Source organism: Setaria italica, chromosome IX, assembly GCF_000263155.2.
Source record: "Setaria italica strain Yugu1 chromosome IX, Setaria_italica_v2.0, whole genome shotgun sequence".
Taxonomy (NCBI): Eukaryota; Viridiplantae; Streptophyta; class Magnoliopsida; order Poales; family Poaceae; genus Setaria; species Setaria italica.
The window spans coordinates 16,771,416-16,797,993 of record NC_028458.1 but is presented as its reverse complement, the minus strand read 5'-3'; the positions used below and the strand labels follow the sequence as shown (position 1 = coordinate 16,797,993).

Sequence of the window (26,578 nt, the reverse complement as noted above, 5' to 3'; positions counted from 1 at the left end):
AAATTCCTCTTTTCTTTTCTTTTTTTTTACGAGGAGGGGATTAAAATTCCTTAGCCACGAGTGCCCAGCTATATTTTTCATTTATCTGTAGGTGTAGAAATGCAGAAACACACACACACACGGGAGAAATAGGCAGCCAAGGAAGGTGACTCGATCGATGGCCTTTCCCGTGGCAGACTGGCAGCCAAGAAAGGAATACCATATCATTGCGCCATACAAGGACGAGCATCCCGTGAGCATACCGCTTCCTTCTCGACTTCTGATGGCTGCGGCGCCTCCAATTTCATAGCTCGATTCATATACTCAAGGTTGCACTATAGATTGCTTGAACTTGTTCGCTACAGGTTGGTGCCGTATCGTCGTTTTCCCCGTCCCAGTCCTAAAAAATCAAGCCTGAAATCTGCAAATGTCCCTACTATATACTATTTACTACTACTACTAGTAGCGTATTGCAGGCCCACGGCATTGAAGACTGCTCGAAGAAGAAACGGCCCGGTTGCAATTGACGAGGTGTTTGAATCTTTGAGCTAAGCTTAGTCTATGTCACATCAAATCTTCGGAGGCTAATTAGGAAGACTAAACATGAGTTAATTATAAAACTAATTACACAGATGGAGGCTAATTTGCGAGATGAATCTATCAAACCTAATTAATCCATCATTAGCAAATGGTTACTGTAGCAGCACATTATCAAATCATGGACTAATTAGACTTAATAGATTCGTTTCGCGAATTAACCTTCATCCGTGCAATGTGTTTTGTAATTAGTTTATGTTTAATATTCCTAATTAGTATCTAAACATTCGATGTGACCGGGACTAAAACTAAGCAAAGGAACCAAACACCCCCTCATCACCAACTCAAAATCCCCTGAAAGAAACCAAACAAAACTAAAAAAAAACTTCGCTTATGTTGGGTGCTGGCAGCTAGCTACAGGATGTAGTCATGTAGGGCTTGCAAGGTCGCCGGCACGCAACCGGTCGGTGGAGCACTGGAGCTAATAGCGCGCGCGCGCACGCTTCGCTGCCCCGTCCACCGGGTTTGGATTGGATCGTCCGTTTCTCTTGCGTTCAATGCTACTTATCGTGATTTCATCAGAATGTGATTGCGTGGTTGGATTTGTAATTGTGTACGCAGACAACAACGGCATGGCACATAGTAGTAAGAAATCCGCATGCACTTGAGCTGCTGCCCCCCATGTCGAGTCGCTGCTACTCGTCCCATGGGCCGCTCCAGAACTGTCTTCGACCCAAGGCCACCACATGCGCGCGCTGGGCCGCGCTCGCCCACCCGCCCGCGCGCGTCTTTTCTCGGCCCAAGCTACCAAAGCGTGTCGGCCCCCCTCGTCGTCGGCCGCCGCGCACGACCACGGCCGGCCGGCCCAACGCGTAGGCTTGTGCGCGTCGTCGTCGTCCAGGCTCCAGGCTCCAGGCTCCAGCAGAGTCCAGACACGTCCTACCAGGCTACCACCATGTGCTCTCGCTCGTAATCCTTCCACGACACCACCCTTCCCCCGCGCTTGGTTCTTCTTCCTCCTCCCCTCCCTTTCCCGTCGCACCGAAGTCCACGCTGTACCCTCCGGTACGGCCGGGCCGTCGCCACCTCCTTCACCCCGGAAAGGTGCCCGTCCCATCCTCCGATCCCGATCCCCGCGACGCCGACCCTTGCTTACCCCAAAAGGCTAGCTACATCGTCCGCGCCACCACCTCCGCCTCAATTCCTCCCTTCACGAGTCCACGACAGCCACCAGTTCTTTCGTCCAATCTCCTTTTTTAAACCCAATCAACAGCAGCGACTAACCAGCCGGTCAGATCGTGTCGTGGTCACGGCGCATTAGCCGCCGACGCCCAGTTGGTTGGGTCTCTGCTCGGCCGGGGAATCTCACTTGCTGTCCAAGCTGCAGCATTTTCTATACCCCTTCTCGCCGGACAGCGCATCGGTGGTTGACAAGAACTGCTCCATCGGAACGTTAACAAAGTGTACCTATAGCCCTATTGGCCGCCATGGACAGGACAGACATGCTACGTCCGCGTACATGCTTCGTACGTGTAGCTATCCCGCACGTGCACCGTTGCATCGAGAATGTGCGTGCTCCCCTACTGAACACGATACGGGTTGCAATTGCAACAAGGGACAGCGCTCCGAACAAATCCAATTGGAAAGTTCAATCTCGAAGAAAGAAAACGTACTTGTTATTGTCAACATGACGAGATCATTTTTTTCCTAATATATGTACATGTACAGCTTTGCCTTATCCTAGATCGCAACTGATTGATGCCGCAGTATTACCTTACCTCGTCGTCATGACGCGATGGCCGGGACGTGATCACATTCTGACAAAGCGTGTGCGGGTTAGGGTTCGTTGACAGACGGCGGGCGTCGCGTCTTGGATTCTCTGCGAGTACCCGATTTTTTCCCCTTTTTTCTATTTGCAACGACGTGTTAGTCTTCTCGGCGAGAAAGCGAGGCCGTAACCGGAGGCGCGCGTTCCGTTCCGCGTGGAGGGGACAGGGGAGGGAGGGGAAGCGGCACGGGAGGAGGCAGCCATGGCCGCGGTGCTCGGCGCGTTCGTGCCGGACACCGCGGTGCGGTGGCGCGGGGTGGTGACGGGGGACGTGGCGAGGCGGATGGGCGTCGCGGCGGAGGCGCGGGCGCTGGCGGGGAGGCTGGAGCGGGTGGGCGCCGCGGTGCGGGACGCCGAGGCGCGCGCCGCGCGCGGGGACGAGGGAGCCGCGCGGTGGCTCGCCAATGCGCGCGCTGCGGCGTACGAGGCGGACGCGGCCGCCGACCGGTGCAGGATCGCGGTGCGCCGGCGCAGGGTCCGGGAGCAGCAGAGCCAGCAGCAGAAGCACCAGCCGCCCCATCACCACCAGGCAAGATCACCACCGCTCCAATTAATTTTCCATGAACTGTGATCAGTGCCCGGTGCAGGTCTGTCGATTGACTCGGCTCTTTTGCCTTTTCCCGTTCGGCGGCAGGCTCTTCCTCGGCTGCTTTCCTCCTGCTGCGAAGCGGACGTGCCCGGCGCCGACATCGCCGCTGACATCAAGAGCCTGAACCGGAAGCTGCAGGTGATCCTCAAGGAGAAGAACCGGCTGCAGCTCCGCTCATTCCTCGGCGACCATCACGCCACGCCCGTGCGGACGGCACTGAGGCACCGGAAATCTCAGGGGACCGGGGCTCCTGACACCGACATCATCGGCTCGAGGATCGAGGATGACGCGGCTGGGCTCGTCCGACAGCTGACGGAGGCGGACGGGGAAGCCGACCGCGCCGTCGTCGCCATCATCGGCCCCGACGGCATTGGCAAGACCGCGCTCGCCACCAAAGTCTACGGCAGCGAGAGGATCCGGCGCGGCTTCGGGGCGAGGTCATGGGTCCGCGTTCCCAGGGAGTACACCGAGGCCGGCCTGCTTTCGCAGGTCATCGACTCGTTCGGCGGCGACACGACGGGCGGCGAGAGCTTCGCCGACCTCGAGAAGACGCTGGCGAGGCTGGTGGGGAAGAGGAGGTTCCTGCTCGTGCTCGACGACGTGCGGTACGGCGGGGTGTGGGAGGACGTGCTGAGGAGGCCGCTCGAGGGCGCCGGGCGCGGCAGCAGGGTGCTCGTCACGGCGCGGCGCGGCAGCATTGCTCGGGAGATGGGCGCCGGCCACGTCCACCGCGTGAAGAAGCTGGCCGCCGACGATGGCTGGCTGCTGCTCCGCGCGGCGGCCCGCGTGGTCGACGGGGACGCGGCCGAGGAGCTGAAGGACGTCGGCGAGAGGATCGCCGAGAAATGCGGCGGTGTGCCGCTGGCGATAAAGGCCGTCGCCGGCGTCCTGAGGACACGGGAGGCGAGCGCCAAGGAGTGGGCGGAGGTGCTCGCGAGCCCGGCGTGGTTGGTGAAGGGGCTCCCTGAAGACGCCATGAAGCCACTCTACCTGTGCTACGACGACCTGCCGTGCCACCTCAAGCAGTGCTTCCTCTACTGCTCGTTGTTTCCGTCCGACCTTACCATGGACAGGCGCGTGCTCGTGCAGCAGTGGGTAGCCGAAGGCTTCGTGCAGATCAGAGCGGATGCCGGCGTCGAGGAGGTGGCCGAGGAGTACTTTGATGAGCTCATCGGAAGGCACCTTCTCCAGCCGGCAGAGGGAGTTGAACATGGTGGCGCCGCGCGGTGCACCATGCACGACATGCTGCGAGCTCTGGCGCAGCTGCTTTCACAGGGCGAGGACTTGACCGGAGACTCGTACCGGCTGCTGGTCGACAGCGATGTCACGTTCGCGCCACGCCGTGTCTCGTTACCGGGAAGAAACCTGGCTGTGGTACTGGAGAAGATTCTGAAGTTAGAGGGGCTAAGAACGCTGCTTCTTAAGAAGAACCCACTGACAATTGAAGGAAGCATCTTCACAAGATTGGAGCATCTGAAAGTCTTGGACCTCAGTGAGACAGCAGTTGAGCTCATTCCGGATAACTTGGGGAACCTTGTCTACCTGAGGTTCCTGAACCTGTCTCACACAAGGATTCAAGCAATCCCAGAATCCATTGGCAATCTGTGGAGCCTGAAATTCCTTCTGCTGAGAGGGTGCAAGTCACTGCACGCCCTGCCAAAAGGGATAGAGCATCTGAGAGGGCTCAGAGACCTTGACCTGGCCGGCACAGTGATCGATGACGCGGCATTCAGGGTGGGCCATCTCAGAAGCCTCACATCACTCCGGTGGTTCGCTGTGACGAGCAAGGAGGCTCGAGCTGCGCAGGATAGGAGCGGGTGGCCTCTGGATGAGCTCAAGAACTTGTCTCAGCTGAGAACACTGCACATACAGAAGCTTGAGAAGACTGCTGGTCGATCAGAGGCAACTGAGATGTCACTTGCAGCCAAGAAAGGCCTCCAGGAGCTCGAGCTGTCGTGCAGCGGCACTGTCAGGCCGCTTCAGACACCGGAGTTGGTCAGAAAGATTGAGGATATCTTCGAAGAGATGAATCCACCATTATGTCTGGAGTCACTGAAGCTTGTAAACTACTTTGGGACAAGGTTCCCAAGGTGGCTGTCAGTGACCTTCCTGCCTAATCTCCGCGATCTCGACATCGTCGGGTGCAACTTCTGCCAGTCTTTTCCTCCATTAGGCCGTCTACCAGAACTGAGATCCTTGTACATAGCAGACTCTTCAGCTCTGAAGGACATAGGTGCAGAGTTCATGGGTACCAACCAACCCCACCAGGTGCCGTTTCCGAAGCTAGAAAACCTGCACTTGCAAGGTCTGCAGCAGCTCAAGATATGGAGAGACATCGAGCCAGGGGCATTGCCATCTCTGCAGGTACTTCAGCTTGAGAGCTGCCCCAAGCTGCAGCATCTTCCTGCTGGCCTCATACATGTGACATCCCTGACTGAGCTGCGCATAGCAGATATGGTGAGCCTTGCGGCTGTGGATGACATAGCTACACTGAGGGAATTGAGCGTTTGGAACACTCCCAGTTTGAAGAGTATATCAAACCTGCCTTCCCTTGAAGACATTAACATGTGCCACTGCCCTGTCCTGGAGATTGTGGAGAACGTCGACAGGCTACAAACAGTGCACATCTTCGATCATGATTTGCAGGAAATGCCCAGATGGATTGAGGCACATGCTTCCAAGCTTCGATCATTGAATTTCACAAGCACAGTTGGGCTACTGAAAAGGTGCTTGGTTGATGGTCCGGACTGGCCTGTGATTAAGGACATCAAGGAAGTTCATGGGTACTCTACTGGTTCCAGTTACATGTACTATACCAGGAACCCTTATATCTTTGAGAACAATGTGAGTGCTGAAGATAACCTCGACATCAACGAGAATTCAGCAGATCCTGATATTGTTGATGATGTTTCAGTTTCATCTTCAGGTACTGGTTACCTAGAAATCAGAGGCTTCTTTGACTCAAAAGCAGTGAAGACAGGAGCTACCAGGACAGAAGACAATGTCTTCCGTACGAACATGGAGAGGTCCATGCCGAGGTTCACTCGCCGTCGCTTGCATAAGCTAGCAGAAGTTGTTCCTGAAGATGACGAGGACGAGGATGGAGCAGATTCAGTTGTGCTGTTTCCTACTGATCAAACCAGAGGTGCAGCAGTTGTGGAGAGAGGTCACCCTGCTGTCAGTGATGTTCATACTAACAATGATGATCTTGGTTCATTGTCAAAAGAGACAACTCAGGAGTCTCGAGCAATCACCAATGATGGAACGCATAATGACACCATTGATAGGTCAGTTTTCACAAGGCGAAGAGGGTCGAAAACACTAAATGATGTTCCTTTTGGTGCTGGCACTAATGCAGATCCTTATGTTACCAAATCTACTGCTTCAATTGGTCGCAACTTGGTCCGAGAAGGGTCTCGAGCAATCAACATTACTGAAATTGATCAAGCTTTGAACTTCAGTACAGCTCGAAGTAAGAAACATACATCCAAGAAAGGAGAAAACGTCGCAGCTGATGTGAACATTGCTGAAGATATTAGTCTAGCTCATTCCAAGCAAGTGACATCCAAAAAAGGAAAAGATTTTGCTGACACCACTACAGCTACTATCTGTTCATCCAGTATGGTCAACATCCAGAAACATGTTAAGAATCAGGATCCAAATTTTGCAAATGGAAGCACAGATGCAACTCCAATGCCAGAAAATCCATCGCGCGAAGAAGCACCCAAGAAAGGGGAAGACGTAACCAGTAGGAGTTTAATCCATGAAGCATCACATAAAGCCTCTATTACTGTAACTACTCAAAGTTTGGACGCCACTTCACTCTGCGGCAAACAACAGTCACCCAACAAAGGGGAAGACGTTTTTGTTGCTCCTTGTGCTGCTAGCGCTGTTGATCAGAAGGAAGACAGTAACATAAATTCACCAGTCAAGCTAAATGATGAAGAATACAAAGCAATCAGTGACACTGAAACTAATTGTGATTTAGGGTCTTGCAAACTGCCCACCAGTTTGGCATTCAGAAAGCAACAGACTGTTTCTGCAGATCCAGGTGATGACCTCACCGCGTCTACGATGAAACTTCTCAGCATGGGGAGTGGAATCTTGGAGAAACCTAGCAGTAAATGTGCTGTTGGCGCAGTAAAAGATTCATCTGTTGAAATAGCCAAGAGAATCACTCCTTGTGTGTCCAGGCCAATGCGCACCATATCTCATGCCATTGATGTCATCGAAGCACCCATGAAGCCACAAGCCAACACGGCAAGCAGATTCCCAACCAACGCGGTGGTGAGCCACGGTGGTACCCAAGACGACGTGCCGTGCTCCATCGACGCCAAGGAAGACGACGACTCTCACCAGGCGCCGAAGGTGTACACGGCCATCTGGGCCGACACCGACACGGATACCCTCCGCGCCCGGTTCCTCGACTCGATGCGGCACCTGCGCAGGATGGCTTCCCGGCGGCGCCACCGGCGGAGGAAGCACTGCTCCAAGAACAAGTGGAACATCGGACCCGAACTGGTGGCCGTCCTCCTGCTAGTCTCCGTGGTGCAGCTGTTCTTCATCCTCTGGTTGTGCCGGAGGCTCCTGAATCAAAAGTAGAAAAAAAAATGTAATTACACTTGTCGTACTTGTGCATTAGATTTACAAACGATTATCGATGATTTTAGATATGTGACTCAGTAGTTAGTACTACGTAGTACATACCTTTGTTTGCGGATTGGGACCTTCCAGATGTAATTTACAATGTGAAGGCAGTGATTCGGCTGGATGCTGACCGGCTCCCAAGTCCCAAGAGGCCAAGACTAGCAACTCCTCCCGAAATATTGTGGCGGGAGAGGCCTGAAATTTAAACAGTCTTGGCGGCAAAATATTTCACTAGCGCGCCGCTGTTCCTCTAGTCCTCTAGCTTGCGCAAGCGTCGAGAGAAAAAGACGAGCCAAAAGCGCGTGTGGGGAACGGAAACGAAGCGAGGAGGTAGCCAGGTAGGGATGAAGCGGCAGCAGCACCGGAAGAATTACCCGAGCGGGATCCGGTCCGCCGGCGGGCAGACCACGCTCCAATCCTTCCTCGTCAAACCCAGGTTGAGGAGAAAATTCACCCGGAGATTTTCTGATTCGCATTCTTCCCAGGAGATTTGTTTTCCCCCTCGGGGTCCAATCCGTGTTCCTCCGTTTTCCGTGCTTCAGGGTTGTTGATGGGGAAATGAAACCCTCGCCGCCGCCGGAGGTGCGGGAGGAGGAGGCGCAGATCTGCCCGCCAGAGCTGCCGAAGCGGGAGATCGTCAGAGTCACCAGGACGACCATCAAGGAGAAGGCGAGAGCGTTCTCGTCGGTGGGTTCCGCGGCGAAGGACGAGGGCGGCGAGGCCGGCGGCGCGGGCGGCGCTCTGAGCGCCGCGGTGTTCAAGCGGTTTCACAGTTCAGCCCCTGTGGCGAGAGCGGAAGGCGGCTGCGCGGAGGCAGGGGAAGACGGCGACGACCTCGGCTTCGGCGGTGTCCGGCTGGACGTCGAGGAGATCGGGGCAGCGAGCCGCCCCGAGCCCAGGAATAAGCGGAAGAACCCCCTCGGTGCGCGCCCAACCAAGCTCGCCTGGCATTCCTCTCGAATCCTTCCCCTCCTATCACGCAGTGTTGACAATGTCAGTCTGTCCAGGCGGCAACGAGGACGGAGGCGACGCAAAGGCCAGGCGCGTGGTGGTTCTCGGCGACGATCCGAGGCCGCGGCCGAGGCCGGCGTGGAGACGGGGGCGCGCGAGGCCCACCCGTGGCGGCGGCGACGGCGGCCGCCCCATGTACAACCACTGTAAGATCGATCCCCCCACCTCCCGAACTCGAACCGTTCGGTTCCGGCAAGGCGCCGGTGAACAAGCCGCAACTGAGGTGGTGGTTTTATTTGGTTGCAGACGCTAGCGGCGGCGGCTGGTGGCACGGCGACATGGAGGGCGTGGACGGCGAGGAGGTCGGCTGGACCGACGACATGTGGGAGGGTATGGGCTCCGTCACGCTCGGCGGCTTGGAGTGGCACTAGGCACTAGCCGCCGCCGCCGCCCGGAGCAGCAGCAGAACCGGCCGTTGCCGCGTCCGCGGCAGGCTGACGGCCAGTGAGCAAAACGCAAGACCCTGTTTGAAGGTAGGAATTTCGCGGAGAAAAGTTTGATTCCGCGTGGAATCAGGAGAATTCTAGTGTACCAAACTGGACCAAAATGATCGACCTCAACATGTTTCATGAGAATGATAAGTGTTAAAGGGGGTGTTTGTTTCATTAGTCCCTCCTAAAATTTCTGTCACATCAACTGTTTAGATACTAATTAGGAATATTAAATATAGATTAATTACAAAACCAATTGCACAGATGGAGACTAATTTGCGAGACGAGACGAATCTATTAAGCCTTATTAGTTCATGATTTGACAATGTGATGCTACAGTAAACATGTACTAATGATGGATTAATTAGATTTAATAGATTCGTCTCGTGAATTAGCCTCCATCTGTGTAATTAGTTTTATAATTAGCTCATATTTACTTCATATTTACTTCTCCTAATTAGCCTCCGAATATTCGATGTGACATAAATTTTAGGAGATCCTAAAGATCCAAACAACCCCTAAGCTTTGTATAACTACAAATTGTGAAATTCCAAGTTCACTGGACATGGACTAAGCGAATTCGGGGTGTGATGGATATAATCGATAATTGCAGGAATTTGGTATGAATAGCTGCCCAGAATGGCCAATTATCATGGTAGAAAACTTGATGTACAAAGTACATTCGACAGGCATCGTCTTACTAAGTGTTTCCACTGATGACTACTACAAAATTCTCAGGCGTTTTCTCTGCCAGGTTGCTGTTGGCTTTAGACTGGCAGCTGCCAATAAATTTTACATCACATGAACATCTCAAATATGTGAATTGTTGACTATTACAGTGTATGCAGCAGACCAGTTCTTCACCCCAGCTGACTTCCATGTTAACCTATGCTGACAGGATAGCCGTACCGGACACAACATCCCCACCATTTGATTGGGTTGAAGGTGCGGAAACAATTAGTGAAACCAAATACCTGAATTGAGGTGCATGTCTGATGGTGACAAACTTCAGGCGTCAGGGATTCCAGGTCTAGTGTGTTGACGAATTTGTATGATATGGTACCTGCGTTTAATTAGCCCTTCCGCGGCTATATCCTGAACTGCTGAGGCATCAGACCTTCAGTCAGTACGATCAAGCCCGGGAAACAGCTGGCAATCATAGCTCGTCTTTCACATTCTGATCAGTGTCTTTATCATCCGGTTTTGGTGTCTCAGATGGTGGGGAAGTGGCTTCCGGAGACTCGAGATTATCCCCCAAGATTCGTGCAGTAAAGTGCCGTGCTTCACTGTCAAGACCAACCCACTCTGGAACTATTCTTCTAGCACCCTAGAAAGAGAGGGTATAAAAGTTTAGCAAATCAGGAATGCTTGACAAAAGAATAAACAGTTAGAAACTTCCACTGGAACATAACATTACCTGAAGCTTTGGCTCCTTTGTCATTGGATTGTTGCACAGATCAATGGTCTTTGCTCTTGCCTTTGTGGCGTTTCCACACCAAGATTCACACCAAAGCCATTCTTGAGGAAGAGAGAATATAGGCACGGTATGTTGAGCATAATTTGGGAGATCCTGAATGTTAATGTGTTCCAAGTAAGCATTGCAACATTGCATGTATACAGATGCAATTAAATGACATGAAATAGTTTCAAATACAGAAATCTTATTCTGCCGGACACATTCAAATCAACAAATCCCACTTATGTACTTGCTTTCCTGGCAGGGATCTAAAAATTGGATTTTGCAAATATTCCGACACACCCCAGAAATAGAAATTAGCTGGTGCCAGTGGAACTGGCATTAGATCATGCAGTTTATATGCGATGAGGTGTGGGTTGGAGGTGAACAATATTGGTGCCTATTACTCCCATCACCAGTAGGACTTTTCTGAACAGCAGGATGCCCTGATCACTTATAGCTTCATTCTAAAAAGAAAGAAGATTCCCACTTCCGCATTCAACTTTGTGAACTTTCTACATTTGCCAAAGTCTATTTGCTTTGTAGTTTTTTAGTTTAGCAATGTCTAACATGCTGCACTCTCATAACTTTGGAGTTTGCAGCAGTTGCAAGCTTGCTTCTAAATTTGACATGAATTCCATCTAAATTGTACACTCATGCCCAGGCAACATAGAGTTGATCCTTACATCCTCTCTATTAAAATGATGATTTCAAAGTTTCAGATTTGAATTAAATGGATTCACCCTTTTTTGGGGATATCTTGGTTCTCCAGACAGAACCAGTTCTCATCAACAATAAAACCCAATTTGCAGCCACTAACTGTACAATACTACAACAACAACCAGTTATCGATCCATCTATCTATTGTGTGCAAGGTAAATCAAATGGATGCAGTAGCAAATCATTTACCTGATCAAGATTGGAGAGACTGTTGGGGTCCTTGCTGAGTTGTTCATAGATGACACGTAGAGTATCCCCAGCAGCAGTTTGTCGAAATTTGGCCAAATCGACAACATAAAGCGCACTGGAATACCACCAAGTCGCATTGTTTTAAACAACATTAACAATAATTTAATTACAGCATAATTGATGGGAAAGGTCACCTACCTGATATGGTATGGTCTACCTCGCAGATGATCTTTCCAAAAACCCTTCACAAAGGATAAAAAAAAGTCTCAGTGAAAAACAAGTCCATTTTTAAATTAATACGAACAATCATCTGTGGTAGTAACATGGATTTATCATAAATCAGTGACTAACTTGCTTCCAAAATCGATAGCCATCCATATCCTTGTTGTTATCGCAGAATGGAGTATATGCAAGCGGGCGACCCTTCAGGTTCATGTCATATAGTTCTCCCATGTCTGCTCTCACAATTTGATCGGCATCAACGAAAATCACCTATGCCGAAAGTATCATGGGAAGATATTATTAGAACTAAATATGGCCAGGTTGCTTCAATGTGCTAAAAAGGAGAGTGATGAAATTGCACGGATCACAAGATGATCGGAACACGCGCGTGGAACTCATGATATGGGCATACCTTCCTCAGTGAAAGTGGAAATATGACATCCAGAAATAATATCTTATATGCCCATATAATTCTTTGCTTCTCTTTCTGCTTGTGTAACCATGTTGGCCATTTATACGTGATGAGCTCATATTCGAATCCATATTCCTGAGCCATGTGGGGTATGACATCCTGGCAGCAGGAAGGTTAGAAATAGATGTCCAATATCTGTTAATTATAGTTAGTTAATCAACTCAAACGCAGTTCATGTACCTTGAACTGTGGAGATAGATAATTCTTTATGAACCAAAACTTCACTGGCCTCTGCGTCTTCTTTAGAACACTCAAAATCATTATTTTGAGGAAACGCTCATACCTGCAACACAAGAACTCACAGCTAAATCAAACACGCTCAATACTTTTCGGAATATTCTTCAGGCAGTGTGTTGCAAACTTTGTATGATATAATTAGCAATTAGCTCTAGGTTTCTAGTAACATTAAACTTTATGTGATCGGGTTTTGTTACGGTTCAATGTGAAATACAACCTGAATCATGTCATGCCTTCCCCTATGATGAGAACAACTAGACAATGTAAGATAACAGTGCTAGCAAGTGATTGGGAACATGACATGACCACAGAAATGATAATACATATTGGTAAAAGATAACGACAAAACATCCTAGAAACAGAGACTTACAGATGCCCAGAAGCAACAGAGAAAATGTTTATGGTCTCCCCTTGTCTTGCATCCTTACGGTCCTGAATACAGGTACAGCAAAATTGTCATATCTTCCTCGACACACCAAATGTTGAATATAACCAGTAACAGATTCTACAGGCATCCATGTAACTCTCTTAACTTTCACGGATGGAATGACTGTTTCCCTACAAATAAATATCTATGATACTAGTATTTTACAGATCAAGTCAGCCAAGGATATATAATTATAGTTGACTAATATAAGCAAGCAGACAATTGAGCTTCCAGATAAAGTTCAGGTTCCAAATGTTCAAGGTTCGTCTTCTCGATATTCTCAAAAGAAAGACACAGTTGCATTTTCTTTACTAAAAACACACTAAATAAGCATCTGAATAGGTTTTCTGAATCTGTCTCACTGTGTACCAATACTTGTAGGCTGGTCTAGATACGCTACTACAGAGTTCTTATGTAAAACTACACTAGACTACTTGAATAATTGTCTACATAAGATTCTTGGAGTTTTGGAAGTATCCTGAAAAGAAAATCATGAATTTTTGAAAGATCCAAACTTCAAGAACACTATCTGATTCTGCTGTTATATGCCCTCTTTGCAGTATGTGCAATAAGATGAACATAGATAGCTGGAAATTGAATTACTTACGGTGATTTTATCAGCTTTATTTTTTGATGATGCATCACCATTAATGAGACTAGAAGCCCATTTCAGAAGGTTGTTATTCCAGCCTTTGTTATCCTGCATTCAAAAATATTTTAAAAGAAGTGATGCATAGAATTTCAAAGGTATGCTAGTAACTAAATAAGAAACAGACCATCTTTTCCTGAAAGTGGTGGTCATCGGCAGCATTTAGTAACTCCTCACGCTCCTTTCCTTTCTTCTTTTGCACTTCAATGTGCATTAGTTTGCCTCTCAAGCTATCAATGGCAATGAGTTTTGGAGGTAGCTCATATAGATCAGCACTACGGCCAGGAGCCAATTGTAGGTACCACACACCAGGGGAGACTTTCATCTGCCAGTAACCCAAGTTGGCCATGACAAGTGTGTCTACCAAGTGTGGTCTTTGTTTTGTACCAAGGATAAACTGCAGACCACGGGGAGGGTCTCGGTCTTTTTCCATGCAGTGACCTGAAAGAAATTTCTTTTGTTTGTTATGCAATGTACCGGAACCAAACAATGATCATCAAATGATCATACCTGTCAAGAGGAGAGCTTCAAGTTCAAATACTGCCTGCAAAGTTCTAACATCACCGAGATTCTCTAAAAGAATGTTGTCTAAATCATGGCTGCACATGGAGAACACACAATGAGGTGATGTACTGCAGCATAAAATCATTTTCTGAAGATTGATTAATATTTGATGGCTAACTTACATGGCAACAACTGGTTCAACAAGCCATGGTTCTGGAACATCTATGTTCATTGTAAGTGTTTTTGAAAGTGGCATATTTGCGAAGAAAGCTTTAGGTCCATGTACAGAATAGTCTGTACTGCTAAAATCATCCTGCATATCGAGTGGTCAAGTATTAGTGCAGGTAATAGTGGTAATGTGCTAATCATTAGAAATATGCCCAGTTACCATCGATGGAAGAACAAATCTGTAGAAGTTCTTCAAAGGAAGATCTGCGAGGGAACTCTGAAATCATCAAGAAATGTTTACGTCAAATACAGATACGATTATACAATCATCTCTAGGGCAGTACAAGCTTAGATAGTAATTCTTTATGGCTTCAAACAACAAACAATACTCTCCAACCATGGATTTCAAACAAATAAACTTCCGCATCTACAATCTACAATATATTAATTTTGGTAAAGTTGTGCATAGCACATTGATTGGCTCAAGATGCAGATCAAACACATAGAATGAAAAGATGTTTATAGGAATTAGGAATATCAAATATACATACAAACCATGGCATGCAATATAACACCAATGTGTAACTGAACTCTATTACCGACATATTTGATAACACCATCCATATTCAGTCAAAAGCAAAGCTTGCGGGGAATGGAACAGCATGCACAAGCACAAATTGTTCAGGCTGTTGAACTGCATGTTGCATCACCGACCTTTAGTAACAATTGGGCCAGTTAAGCGATCTAATATTCAATAGCCTCCACTAGCAGGACAAGACGCCCCTATATAATGATTACCTGGTTCATTCTCCGACTAATAATTCAGATTTTCAAACAACACAAAAGCAGCGGGAAAGGATCTGAGTTAACTTTGACGTAGAATGACAGACTAAGAAGAATAAGATTACATACAATAGGATTTAGTACAATCCTCATGCTCGGCTGAATCTGTTTCCAGAGTATGCGTAGAAGTGGGGCAAGTTTTTGCCCAGTGGGACTTAGCGGATCAATGACAGCATCGATGTGAATACTTGAATTCTCATTATTCAATCTGATAGCACTGCATGACAGAAAAATGAATGTAACTGTAAGTTACCAACTAAGACCCAAGGGTAGTCCATACTATAGTGCAACGCAGTGTATGGGACTTAAAGCTTAGTTAAAAAGGAAAGCCCTGCATCTGTGCCCAGTTTGTGGATTGTTTTGTTAATTCTTCTATCCGCAGTTTCAATGTTGAAAGCTTCTAATTGTATAGATAAATGTAATTAGTGATCTCAGAGGCTTAAGACCCAACAAGCTAAGTGCAGTTCAACAAAGTTTAGTCCTATGAGCATTTCGAAATATATAACAGCATTCATTAACAAGAAAGTCCCAAAATCAAGAGATACAGCTGAGTACCTGACAGCATAACAGTTTTCGTTGCCATGATATCAAAGGAATGTTCCAATATGAACCAGAAAACATAAAATTTTGTGTTTCAACTTTCCAGAATAATTTCACGGATAATACAGAAGCATCTAATACTAAAATGAACTGCAGGCAATTAGAAATGGACGTGACCCACAGTTTTTCTAAACCAAGCAAGTTGAAGGACCTATATATTAGGATCATTCCTCCAAATTATAATGATTCAGTTTCTACCAAGTTCCTCAGTTTTTACTGATTTGGTATTTGAACTATCTACTTGTCCAATTCTGTAGAGTTTTAACGGAAACCAGCTAGTTTGCAGCCAAGTCATAGGTTCCTGGTTCCTCCTAAAGTTGTTTCGTTCAGTGATAGGCCAGTTACCCGTTTGAGCAGCATGTGTCACTGGTGTAGTATGACGATACCATGTTAACAATAGCAATATATGATAATAAAATATGTTCCATAGCACACTTCTCATGCAAAATAAATCAGGAAATACCTATGCTCTGCATGCAAAATTTCAAAATGTGCTCTTTCAGATGGCCTTTCGCGAACAGACATCGATGACGAGATCAACATTGCAATGTCGCTGTAGAATTGGCTGCAAAGAAAGTACATTGATTAGGATTTATCAAAAACAAAAGGATGTAACATTGTATTTCATTCTATTCATTCAAAATGAGTGTTCCTTTGGGACGAATTAATTTTTATATAGCAAATATAGTGACCGTAATTAACTGTCGCCTAAAAGATACAAATGGAGGCAAACAAAAGTGGAGAATAAAATCCTGACTCTTTGTGAGGTTTCCAGACCAAATTGTCAACTACAGAGGAACAGAGAGCATAGTAAAAGTATGTACATACAAAGTATTTAAAAATACACCAATCAGACTAGTCCATACATTATTGATTCTATATGTGCAGCTAACTAAAGCCTTATAGAAAAATTACTGAACTATTGCATGCCTGATACTTACCTTGTCAGGTCATCGGGGTCAACACCAGCAAATTCAACCTCTTCAATTATTTCAAATATGTATTTTGTTCTCAAATCGTACTCCATAGACTCGAGGAGACCTAAGTCATCAGCTAAAAATGGTTCTCCTTCCTTCATAACAAAGACCTGAAAGTTGCAACATAATGTAAGTACGTAACTGCACAAGCTGCTTTAAAAATCAGTTAATATAAACCTTGGGACTAAAATTAATTGTTATCTTGAGCATAAATTCATGATAATCAAATAATGTATCTATTAGTAAACAGCACCTAGACTTACAGCAATACTAATTGGTAATGGCATGTCGCCAGTCACCAAGAATTATGGGTCATTAAGCTGGTCAATATGAACCATAAAGCTTACCCGTCCATTGGTGATCACAGCATTACTACCAAACACAAGCCCCAGTTGCCCAAATACGAAGTCAGATAACTGTAATAAAGAAACAAATGTTATACTTCTGAGAAAAAATCGATAGGAAACTGAAAGAAAAAAAAAATCTGAAACATATGGAAACCTGTGCAGTTAGTGAGATTAAGTTGGTCTTCCGTAATGGCAATATTAATTTGGTTAATACATCTATTATATGAATTACATGTAGTTACGATTTGCTTAAATGAGAATATTGCAAAGAGCAGAAAAACTCAGATACAGACCTTATCCATCCCTTTGAGAACTGTATCAGCAGAGAAACTTTCAAACCATGCTTTATAGTCATCAACGGGCAAAGCAATTTCAGCAGCTAAGCTATAGACCTTTTCCATCATAGTTCTAGTCCAATCACCAGCAACTGAAGAGACAGGTGTAGGTTGGGCTCCATAAAATTTCAAGACCTCGTGCAGGAAGACCAATACCTTTTCTTTGTAGCTACACAAGAAAGCCACTAGATTAGTTGTTTATACAATGAAATGCTAAGAACGGAAACAATTGTTTTTACAATGCAGCATTTCCCCTGGGGTAAAGTGTATGAGGAACAAACCTGAAAGATGAAATAGTTCTATCAAAGATATCTTTCAGAAGTAAAATAGGCAGTGAACTAGCAGTGCGGACATAGAGTAGCAGACCAACACGACCTCTATTAGTCCCGTCCATCTATATGGCAAAGAGACAATGTCAACAGAAATATCATGAATAGCACACTAAATAGGTACGAAAGATATCTGCTGCATCTACCAGGTAACGTATGGCCTCATGAAGCAATTTTATTCCAACTTTTGACGAAAGATCAATAGCAAGTAGATGGGTTACAGGTTTCGCATCATCTACAGCTGCAGACAGATTCAACAGCTATATGTGAACAGCAATAATCTTTGATAATGGATGACAAGTTACAAGAAAGGGTAATAAGAAACATACTTGCAGGAGATTGTAAGTACTTAATATCATTAAATACAGAGTCTTCCTGATGATACGATGCAAATAGCGAAACAAATTTCTTCCCTGCACTCTTGCCAGTAATCTGAAGGAAAAGGACTGCATGATTATTGGAGTGGAAATCAATGTACTGCATTTTTCAGAAATATTTGTACTTACTGATGGGTTGTACCGCTTGTAGCTACTTTCGGACAAAAACTTCTCTAAAACATCTGTGTGAGACTGGATATGTCCATAATAAACTTGTTCTTGAATCCTAGGAAGCTCGTCATTCATAGCATTCATGGTCGCATCCTTCAGTAAGTATGAAAGGCAGTAAAGTGGCACATATTAGTATTTTTTTGAAAGATCTTATGTACTTTCCTTACTAATACCATAAAAAACGACAAGTTGCTGCTTTAAATTTAAACATATAAAAGCTTGATGCTTCTTAATTTATTAAACTTGAATCTGGATAAGTAATTATTACCTCATTTGCTTCATGGACGAGTCCATTCATCAATAGACAACACTGAAGCTTATACAACCCAAGCTTGTGAACAAAACGAGAACTTTGTTCAGCCTCCTCCCTGTACATGTTCTCTTTTTGCAGCTTAAGCAGCACATCCTGTGGGTGAGATTTAGCACTTGACCTGCGTATTGCCAAAAACAAGCAATGAAAAAAAACATAACAATTCTGCTAGGTCAATAATCTCCAAAAACATATAACTCAGTGAACATGCTTACAATAATGAATCAACAAATGCCCCTTCTACGTGATGAGCTTCAATAAGATCTTCATTGTAGTCATCTTCACCATTCCTTGATTTATGTATCTGTGGAAGGTAACAACAATATAAAATTTCAGAACATCTACAGGCAGTATAATTTGGATGATTATCAACAAAGTAGTACAAAGAACTGGATTATGGGGGGCTTTTAACAAAAGAACAATAATATGGTTCCACTAGAACAAAATACACTACTGTAATTTGAAGAGGCCACAAGACATCCATTGTCAAACTTGCCGAACAAACAAATATGTACTCTTGCAGGATTCCTGAAATGACTTAACACTCTTGACCAACACACATAGCTAGGCAATCAGTTTCTTTGTGTGATTCACAGATCAACAAACTATCAATCAATAATATCTCAAAACACGTAAATCAAGGCAAGAAAATAGGGCTTGGTTAGGTATAATAAGGGTAGCTTGGGAAATTCAGCTAAAAATTGGTGGATTGCCAAGAATTTGCAGACAAATTGGGCCAGAACTGCTAGACAATCATGGCAGGATTTACATATGAACTTTTTATTTCCAGTGATAAAAAAAATGAGAGAAGGGCCAGAAGGGAAAAATACCAACGCAAAGATAAGCATCTTATGCTAAAACCAAGTTGACTTATATGTAAAGCTCAACTTTACAGGCATCAAATTAACCTAGAATACAGAACTACTGGACACAGAAACAAGCATTGAAATAACCAAAGGACACAAAATATTATCAACAAGCAGCTAGAAATTATCTTGAAGAACTGGCTCCTTATTTCAATTATTAACTGGGACCTCAATTGGTTCACTCACATTGCTGAGGAATTCAAATGCCAACTGCGTTGAGTATGTTTCCTTGATGTACAAGAAAAGTCTTGTTATCTGTATATAGGAGGAGAAAGTTAGCAAAGATAGCACATAAGCATCTTTAATAACACAAAATATCTAATCCATTTTATGTTGGCCCAATAACTTAAAATAAACTCTTGTAGGCTGGAGGGAATGATTCCTAAAAAAATGGACATCATGATGATAATATAGGAAACAATGTGGCTGTACACTTTCATCATTATTCCATATACCTAAAGAGCACTAGTAGCGATAAAGGCCAGGAAATAAGGTAAATAGCTAACCCCAACATAAGGTGGTTTTATGACATAATATAAAGCAAGTGACAACTTTTATTTATCAAAGCAAAATATTATCAATAAATTGCAGTAAAAATATTTAAAATGAATAAATGATTACCAAAATGGAAGTGTCTTCTCCATCATTTATTGGAAGAGTGCCATCACTTTCTTCAATGACATTGATGAATCTTGAAGAATACATTATGATACCAAATCTTATAGGGACATTATCTTGATAGAGAGACAGGACCATGTCAATGGTCTGTATTTTTTAAAGAAAAAATGGAAATAGACTAGATGTCAATGAATAGTAGAAGTGCAGGTAAACAAAGAATAAAAACATAAAAGAGGTAAGCAACGAACTAGCCTCTGCACCACAGGCTGAAGCAGGATCAAGCACATAAACAGCGTGGAAGAGATTTTTACGGATGTAACGCATCTGACCAGGGAAGACTGGCATCAATAGCTACACAGGAAAAAAGGGGAGAGACCATCATTAAGATTGCATAAGGTAATACTGGCTGTAGTTGCAGATACAATATGGCCAAGGGATACAGAAAACGAAAAGCCAGTAGCCAAATTGATTAGTAGCATATGCAAAACGACTAATCTGCCAACTTTGATAGGAATAGCAAACAAAGATTTCTGTATACGGCCATGCAAACTAAAAAATTGATATGGAGCGAAACAATATCAACAATGAAAGTGAAATTTATACAGTGAAATGCACGAGCGGTCCTCAAACTTGTAATGGAGTGTCATCCAGGTCCATGAACTTCGAAAATGCAAATTCAGCTCCTTATACTTGTTAAACGTGTCATGCGAGTCCAAAGTAACCAAAATACCCCTAGGGTTGCTGATGTGGCATGTCAATGTGGAGATATATTGACAAGGCAAAATCATAGGGGTATTTTGGGCACTTTGGACCTATATAACATATTTAACACGTTTATAGACCCTTATCTGCAATTTCCAAGTTCATGGACCTGGATGACAGTATGACACTCCATGATAGGTTTGAGGATTGCCTGTGCACTTAACTCAAATATGAGCATAGTTGACAGGGCACGCTACAGACAAATCAATTAATATTTCTCATAAAAAACATGAGGATATTATAATTCCCTATGCGCCTAAAAGCATGGGAAGATATATATACTGCAATTCCTTATTTTCTTGGCAAAGCAAAGCAAACAAAATGACAATCTCCATTCAATGGTGCCAAGAAAATGAGAAGTGAACAAAACCTCCTGGAGGTTGCTTCTCCATCTTCTGTACATGGTATCTTCCTCCAGGTTATTAAGATAATGCACATGAGAAGACCGAAAGTCAACACGGAAGGAATTAGATTCTGCTGGCGGAGGAGCTGACAGGATCTTGTGGGCAGCACTTTGAGGCAACTGGTAAAGATTAGACATCAATTAGAAAGTAACTCTTCACTCAAAAGAAACTGAAAATACATCTTACATACTAGAAAGAATGACAGAATTGCAGAAAAAATCAGGAATAATGCAATCTCATGCAAGATGACAAAATATGAACTTTTGGCCAAAATCATGATCGTACTGAATATCAATAAGATTTGAGTTAGGTGGTCTTAATGTTAATTATCCAGGATTTGATACTATGCTTTTGAGTTGTTTATCGTTAAGAATGACTATGATAGCCAATGTGCCCATTTGGAAAAAAGAAATTGTTCCACAATCCTGACTAGAGAACAGAGATGTTGTTTATCGTCATAATATTACATTGTACTCCTATTAATATTAATAATTTGTAAAATTCATTGTACTGCACTCCTATTAATATTCAGAATTAAAGTTAATAACTATGCCGAATGGTGTATCATCAGACCAAAACAATTTTATGATTTAAAAGGCACCACAACTAGCAAAGTTCATAAGGCAAAAACTTATAAGAAAACAAAAGGCATATTAAAGTTCGAAACAAGCAAAGCTAGACAGTGGTATCAGAACACAGAAGTTCCGGAACAAGCATTGAAGCATTGAAAAAAAGATGGAGTGAAACAAAAGTACTCCCAACATATTTCTTAAACTTCACCTTTAACCGGGCGAACTGATCAGCCAGGGATAATTCTCCGTGGACCATATCCATTAACCTGTCGAACAAGTCATAATGAAAAATAAATGTCTACTTGATGATCACATTGAGTATAAGACAGCAAAATTGATAATCATTTTAGTGAATCGGCTACTGAGTCAGGGGATTAGTCACAGCCTGGCCCAAAAGAAGATGAAAACAGAACATATCAGCAAAAATAGACTGTGTGCCTGGTAGAAATGTCAGGGCAGATGAGATACAAGGATGGTGAAGATTAGCTTAATAACAAACCCGGTACAGAGTTGGAAAACTGTCAGGATCTGGTGGAGAAAAAATGCGAACAAATTGACAAGGACTACCATGCAAACTCTACTAACAAAGCTAACAAATCCTCCTGAATAAGTGCGGCTTTGCAAGGAAATTATAAGCTACTTTTGTGCCATCATCTTCTCAACAACAATTGGGAGTGATCAGCTGGTTGGGCGTATGTTCTTTCCTTTTTGGTTTGGCTGTGACCTCATAGGTGGAGATTTGGGTACGTGGCATTTCCCTTTAAAAAGACAATATAATAATATTCCAACATTCTTCTTCCATTATAAGATTGGAACCGTCAGAATTGTGATTGTGCATTAGCCACTGCATAGTTTCTAGTGGAAAGCGGTATAGAATCACAATCCAGGTGTATAAGGGTACACTGATTGTAGTCTATTTTGATATGCTAATGCAGGAGGCAAATAGCTAAGGTGCTTGTTGCTAAACAAGGTAAAACAAAGAGTAAAATAATAAGAAACAACATTATCCAGAAAGTATGTTAGAACATACAGGTAAAGATCAAGATCCTCAATATTAATCAAAGCACCATTCAAAGCCATCAGTGACTTGCCAGGTGGAACCATTCGCTGATTTGCAATAATTTCATCTTTGATGGAATTGTCAAGCTGTACAAACAGGGTATTGTTGTCAGTAATCATAGAAATTTCATAATTTGTATGCATGTATTGGAGATAAAAGTAGAGACAAAACACTTCAGTTATCATTATTTATGTGCATATATCGATGTTTAAAGTGAGCAAGATGTGACAGTACCTTCATTCGAGATAGTGAAGAAACTATACTTGGGAAATTTTGATTTATTTCCTGCATTGACTGTAAAGGATCTGATGCTTGAACGATACGCTGTGCTGTCTGATGACCCAGATCTGCAGTGTGGAGCAGACCGGAAATGAAAAGGTGCTTCTATAATATACAATGATGCACTCACAGTTTTTCCGTACAAAAAATGATGTGCTGCTGTTGGACAAACAAAATCACAGAAAAATATGAGCAATAAGTATCAATTTATGGCACGAAGGCAAAAATACCTTTGAGTTCCCAGACTTCAAGTGTGTCAGATACTGTTGATGACAACAGATAATCTCTGAAGGCCATAATCTCGGCATTTAGTTCTGGCTTGCGTTCCTAGAAATCAATAGAAAATACATAGAAATAATAATCAACACTTCTTTATTTGCACATCACATTGAAGCTCCAATAGTTAGGCTACAGTCTGAATAGAACAAACCAGAATCTTGGAAAATATAAACCCTCTGACTTCTTGACTGAGGTCTTCAGTCTTAGGATCTTCTAGAGAAACGCCTGGAAAGGAAAGAAATGACAGGGATCAATCAGCACAAAATTAAGGAAAGAAAGTTAGGGCTCAATCAACCAAAGAAATAATATTTTCTACTTTTGCTACTTTTCCGCATGACAAATATTTACTTGATAATTCCAGAAAGAACTAAGCAGCAACCAGTGCATCTTCTGGTGCAAAGAAAACAACTAGCAGAATTACCCTTCTTTATAGCAGTGTCATCCATGGCTTTGTATTCCATGTTTTTGAGGGCAAGCTCCACCCCATAACCACTTAAGGTGACTGCATCTACAGCACCAATTGAACCACAAAAGCTAGATGTAGCCTGACATCCAGATGGTAGGACAGGGCGCAAAGCATACCTGACTTTTCCCTACGAACAGCAGATACAACAATTAGACAACCCAAGCATGAAGAGGATGCCAAAGAAAACATACACTAGATACTGGTAGCAAATATCATTTGCACGTGGAATTTAAAAGAGAGATTCATGATTAATCTTGGAGATAAAACTGTGTTGCCGTTAGAAATGTTAAGGTGAAGACAACGTGCTGGGCCTCAGCAAATCACATCATGATTGTTCAAAAACCACTATGTGTGTGTGTGTGTTTCTTGCTCAGGAAAATGTCAATACGTGTATAAATGGAAAGTATCTTAAGCAAAACAGGGTACCACATTGTCAGAGGTATGGCACAATTAATAGAAGTATAAACAATAAAGCCATCACATCAATTACTGCTAATGTGACAAATTCATTAAGTTCTCTTGCCATGTGTGGAACTTTGGGAGGTGAACTCAAAAGAAGCAATAGGCTATCGGAGTTTACATGTTGATAATGTAGTAGAAACATCTAGATCAGTATATGTGGAAGGATAGGTACCAAACAAATAATGACCTTGTACTGCACCTAATGGTTCCATTTTCTAGGGTTTATTATTTCCTCATGACCTCATATGTCCTGAAGTACACCCTAAAACAGGTATGTGTATGTTACCTGCTTTGATGCTTCTGCTAGTTGAACATGCAGCTCTTTGAAGCATTTTGTCCCGACAGCCCCATAAAATATAGCAATTGGAGCGGTAACATTTGCACGAGGATATACATGGTCAAAGTCAAAGAGTTCAGGTTGTTCGGTGGAGTCCATAGCTCTGTTCAACAAATATTCTGTGTTACCCATCTTTTAGCTGAGCAAAGGGGAAAGTTAAGGAAAAGGGAAGATACTTACAGCTTGCCCAAGCCCTCAAGCCATTCATGTAGATCGCCTGAAGTGAACAGTGGAGCATTCCCTGTGTCTACCCAGCAGCAAGTTCCTCCTGAAGAGCTCGGACCTACAGCCCTATCAAAATTTTCTCCAGTACCATGACCAGAAATTTGCTCCTGTGAATCGTTAATAGAAACCGAAGATAATGACTCCTCTGCAAGCTGCCTGTAAAGCACTAATCTTGGCGATGCTGATCGAAGGGTAAGAGAAAACTCAAAAACTGATGATAGTGGCTCATTGAGTAGTGTGCGGGTGTCTTCAACAATCTTCTGGACACAACATTTTGCCGTCAAACATTCAGAGCCTTTGTCCAGTTCCTTCCAGTGGTCGATAAAATCCCAAAACAGATCCTTCCATTCTTTTGAAAGTAATTCACTAATAAACATAGTAAACATAAGATTCATTAGGTGTTGTTTGGAACATAACAAGTGAAATTGATTGGCCAACACCAATGCTGCAAATGTTAATTAACAAGTACTACACCAATTCATTATTTTTTATGTTTCCTCAGGTCGACAGATGCAAAATCAGAAGCATACAAGAGAAGAGTATATGCTAGATATGTCTAACTGCATGTTCCCACAAAGTAAAAAAAGTAGGTGCCCTTTGACACTATTACCATATTAATATATTATGCCCACTGCCTTACTTATTTGGCTTCTTGATTGTCAAAATAAATAAGAAGAAATTGTCTTCATTAGTTATATCTACATTACAAATGTGAAGACTTTGTAGAGTTTTGGGTCAATCCCCTGATGCTTCTCCAGAGCATAAAATAGAATTGGTTGCATACATCAGTGCAAACAGGCTAGCTTGATGTTAGTCCAATACCTAGGATCTGGCCAAGTGACTCAACTCAATTCAGATAGGCCGTGAGGCTGGATAGCATAATTTGACTACATAGTACTGATAAAGGACAAAGGAATACCAAAATTCCATATTATATCATCTTAATTTCATCCAGGTATATATCATCTTTCTAGATTTAAACAAAGCATCTACACCATTAACAAATGGATGTTACGTATATGAAATCATTTCAGTGAATATTGAATCTACAATTATGCTTAAGATGCAAACGTATGGACTAATGAAGCAATACATGTAATACCATTTTGAGACAGTGCCAAAAAAATCTCCATACTAAGATGAAGCTTTAAAAAGCATGAATTGAATAGTACGTTGACACTTGACAGCAATAAAAAATGAGAATGCTCTCAGAACAGGCATGCTATGCCTATTGGTCTGTAGAATTTAATATTCTGTACACCACTTTTTTAAACATCACATAAACCACCAATATTGCAATCTAGTATCATTCAGTTCTGGAACTGAAAGGATCACTGAGATTGACCGATACCAGGGATGGTTTTCTACTAAACCAAGAGTCTCTTACTTTTTGGGCACCCCATCTATCACAACCACATCAAGCGTCACATAGTACTTCAGTGTTCTACACAACCATAGTACTAGTGTACTACACTACTACTGCACAAACCAGTTCCTAACAGTCAAAAGGAAAACAAGGAACCTAGCCCGTTTGACTTCCACAGAAATCAGCTATTCAACTCAAATTTCAAAAAGAGCAGTTCAGCTAATTTCCATTTCTATATTCTTGTCGCCCCCCACCCCCACCCCCACCCTCCACCCCTCCCACCCCCGCTTGGGCGACCCGGGTGGCGGCCGAGGATGGGGCTACCGGAAGTTCGCGCGGCCCCCAGGACGGCGGCGGCGGGGCATCTGCGGTGGGCGCTCACGTTTGTCATGGAGGAGACATTGTGAGGAAGATTGGCGTAAAGGCAAGGAAATATAGCCATGCGGCTGAAGAGGTTGAGGGCACGGGGCGGGGAGGGGTGGGCGGGGAGAATCTGCCCGAGGTAGGGCGCGATGTGAAACGCTGTA

The 26,578-nt window shown here is 44.0% G+C and overlaps 3 protein-coding genes across 4 annotated transcripts in view; 2 read left to right on the top strand and 1 right to left on the bottom strand.

The window, feature by feature from the left end:
• The first annotated feature begins 2,546 nt into the window (after positions 1-2,546).
• LOC105915125 (putative disease resistance protein RGA3) lies at positions 2,547-7,704 on the top strand. The gene is made up of 2 exons (XM_012848983.2): positions 2,547-2,873; positions 2,979-7,704. Exons 1-2 carry the CDS (start codon positions 2,547-2,549, stop codon positions 7,533-7,535), a joined length of 4,884 nt encoding a protein of 1,627 aa, XP_012704437.1. The 3' UTR covers positions 7,536-7,704.
• A 100-nt stretch (positions 7,705-7,804) lies between these two features.
• On the top strand, positions 7,805-9,196 carry LOC101762312. Its single transcript, XM_012848844.2, has 4 exons — positions 7,805-8,016; positions 8,123-8,502; positions 8,588-8,737; positions 8,838-9,196. Exons 1-4 carry the CDS (start codon positions 7,925-7,927, stop codon positions 8,960-8,962), a joined length of 747 nt encoding a protein of 248 aa, XP_012704298.1. The 5' UTR covers positions 7,805-7,924; the 3' UTR covers positions 8,963-9,196.
• Positions 9,197-9,638: 442 nt separating this feature from the next.
• Positions 9,639-26,578, bottom strand: part of LOC101769191 (UDP-glucose:glycoprotein glucosyltransferase) — a 20,458-nt gene continuing 3,518 nt past the window's right edge. The window contains exons 2-38 of one of the 2 annotated variants that reach the window (XR_001163019.2): positions 24,641-25,051; positions 24,410-24,563; positions 23,617-23,788; positions 23,347-23,420; positions 23,147-23,243; positions 22,872-22,984; positions 22,608-22,723; positions 21,786-21,843; positions 20,972-21,124; positions 20,092-20,190; positions 19,843-19,986; positions 19,408-19,476; positions 18,571-18,659; positions 18,314-18,476; positions 18,004-18,138; positions 17,827-17,929; positions 17,644-17,738; positions 17,450-17,562; positions 17,127-17,337; positions 16,834-16,902; positions 16,451-16,596; positions 15,973-16,074; positions 14,979-15,126; positions 14,287-14,343; positions 14,081-14,211; positions 13,905-13,993; positions 13,522-13,835; positions 13,353-13,445; positions 12,689-12,750; positions 12,262-12,364; positions 12,022-12,180; positions 11,739-11,879; positions 11,586-11,629; positions 11,388-11,502; positions 10,440-10,592; positions 10,086-10,349; positions 9,639-10,014 (exon numbers count right to left, since the gene is read on the bottom strand). Coding sequence is in view for 1 of the 2 variants with exons in the window: in XM_004982830.3 (XP_004982887.1) it covers positions 10,179-10,349; positions 10,440-10,592; positions 11,388-11,502; positions 11,586-11,629; positions 11,739-11,879; positions 12,022-12,180; positions 12,262-12,364; positions 12,689-12,750; positions 13,353-13,445; positions 13,522-13,835; positions 13,905-13,993; positions 14,081-14,211; positions 14,287-14,343; positions 14,979-15,126; positions 15,973-16,074; positions 16,451-16,596; positions 16,834-16,902; positions 17,127-17,337; positions 17,450-17,562; positions 17,644-17,738; positions 17,827-17,929; positions 18,004-18,138; positions 18,314-18,476; positions 18,571-18,659; positions 19,408-19,476; positions 19,843-19,986; positions 20,092-20,190; positions 20,972-21,124; positions 21,786-21,843; positions 22,608-22,723; positions 22,872-22,984; positions 23,147-23,243; positions 23,347-23,420; positions 23,617-23,788; positions 24,410-24,563; positions 24,641-25,051 (4,666 nt within the window). In the remaining variant the exon portion in view is untranslated. Of the gene's footprint in view, positions 10,350-10,439; positions 10,593-11,387; positions 11,503-11,585; positions 11,630-11,738; positions 11,880-12,021; positions 12,181-12,261; positions 12,365-12,688; positions 12,751-13,352; positions 13,446-13,521; positions 13,836-13,904; positions 13,994-14,080; positions 14,212-14,286; positions 14,344-14,978; positions 15,127-15,972; positions 16,075-16,450; positions 16,597-16,833; positions 16,903-17,126; positions 17,338-17,449; positions 17,563-17,643; positions 17,739-17,826; positions 17,930-18,003; positions 18,139-18,313; positions 18,477-18,570; positions 18,660-19,407; positions 19,477-19,842; positions 19,987-20,091; positions 20,191-20,971; positions 21,125-21,785; positions 21,844-22,607; positions 22,724-22,871; positions 22,985-23,146; positions 23,244-23,346; positions 23,421-23,616; positions 23,789-24,409; positions 24,564-24,640; positions 25,052-26,578 lie in introns of both variants that reach the window. The other variant, XM_004982830.3, reaches the window with a different exon arrangement.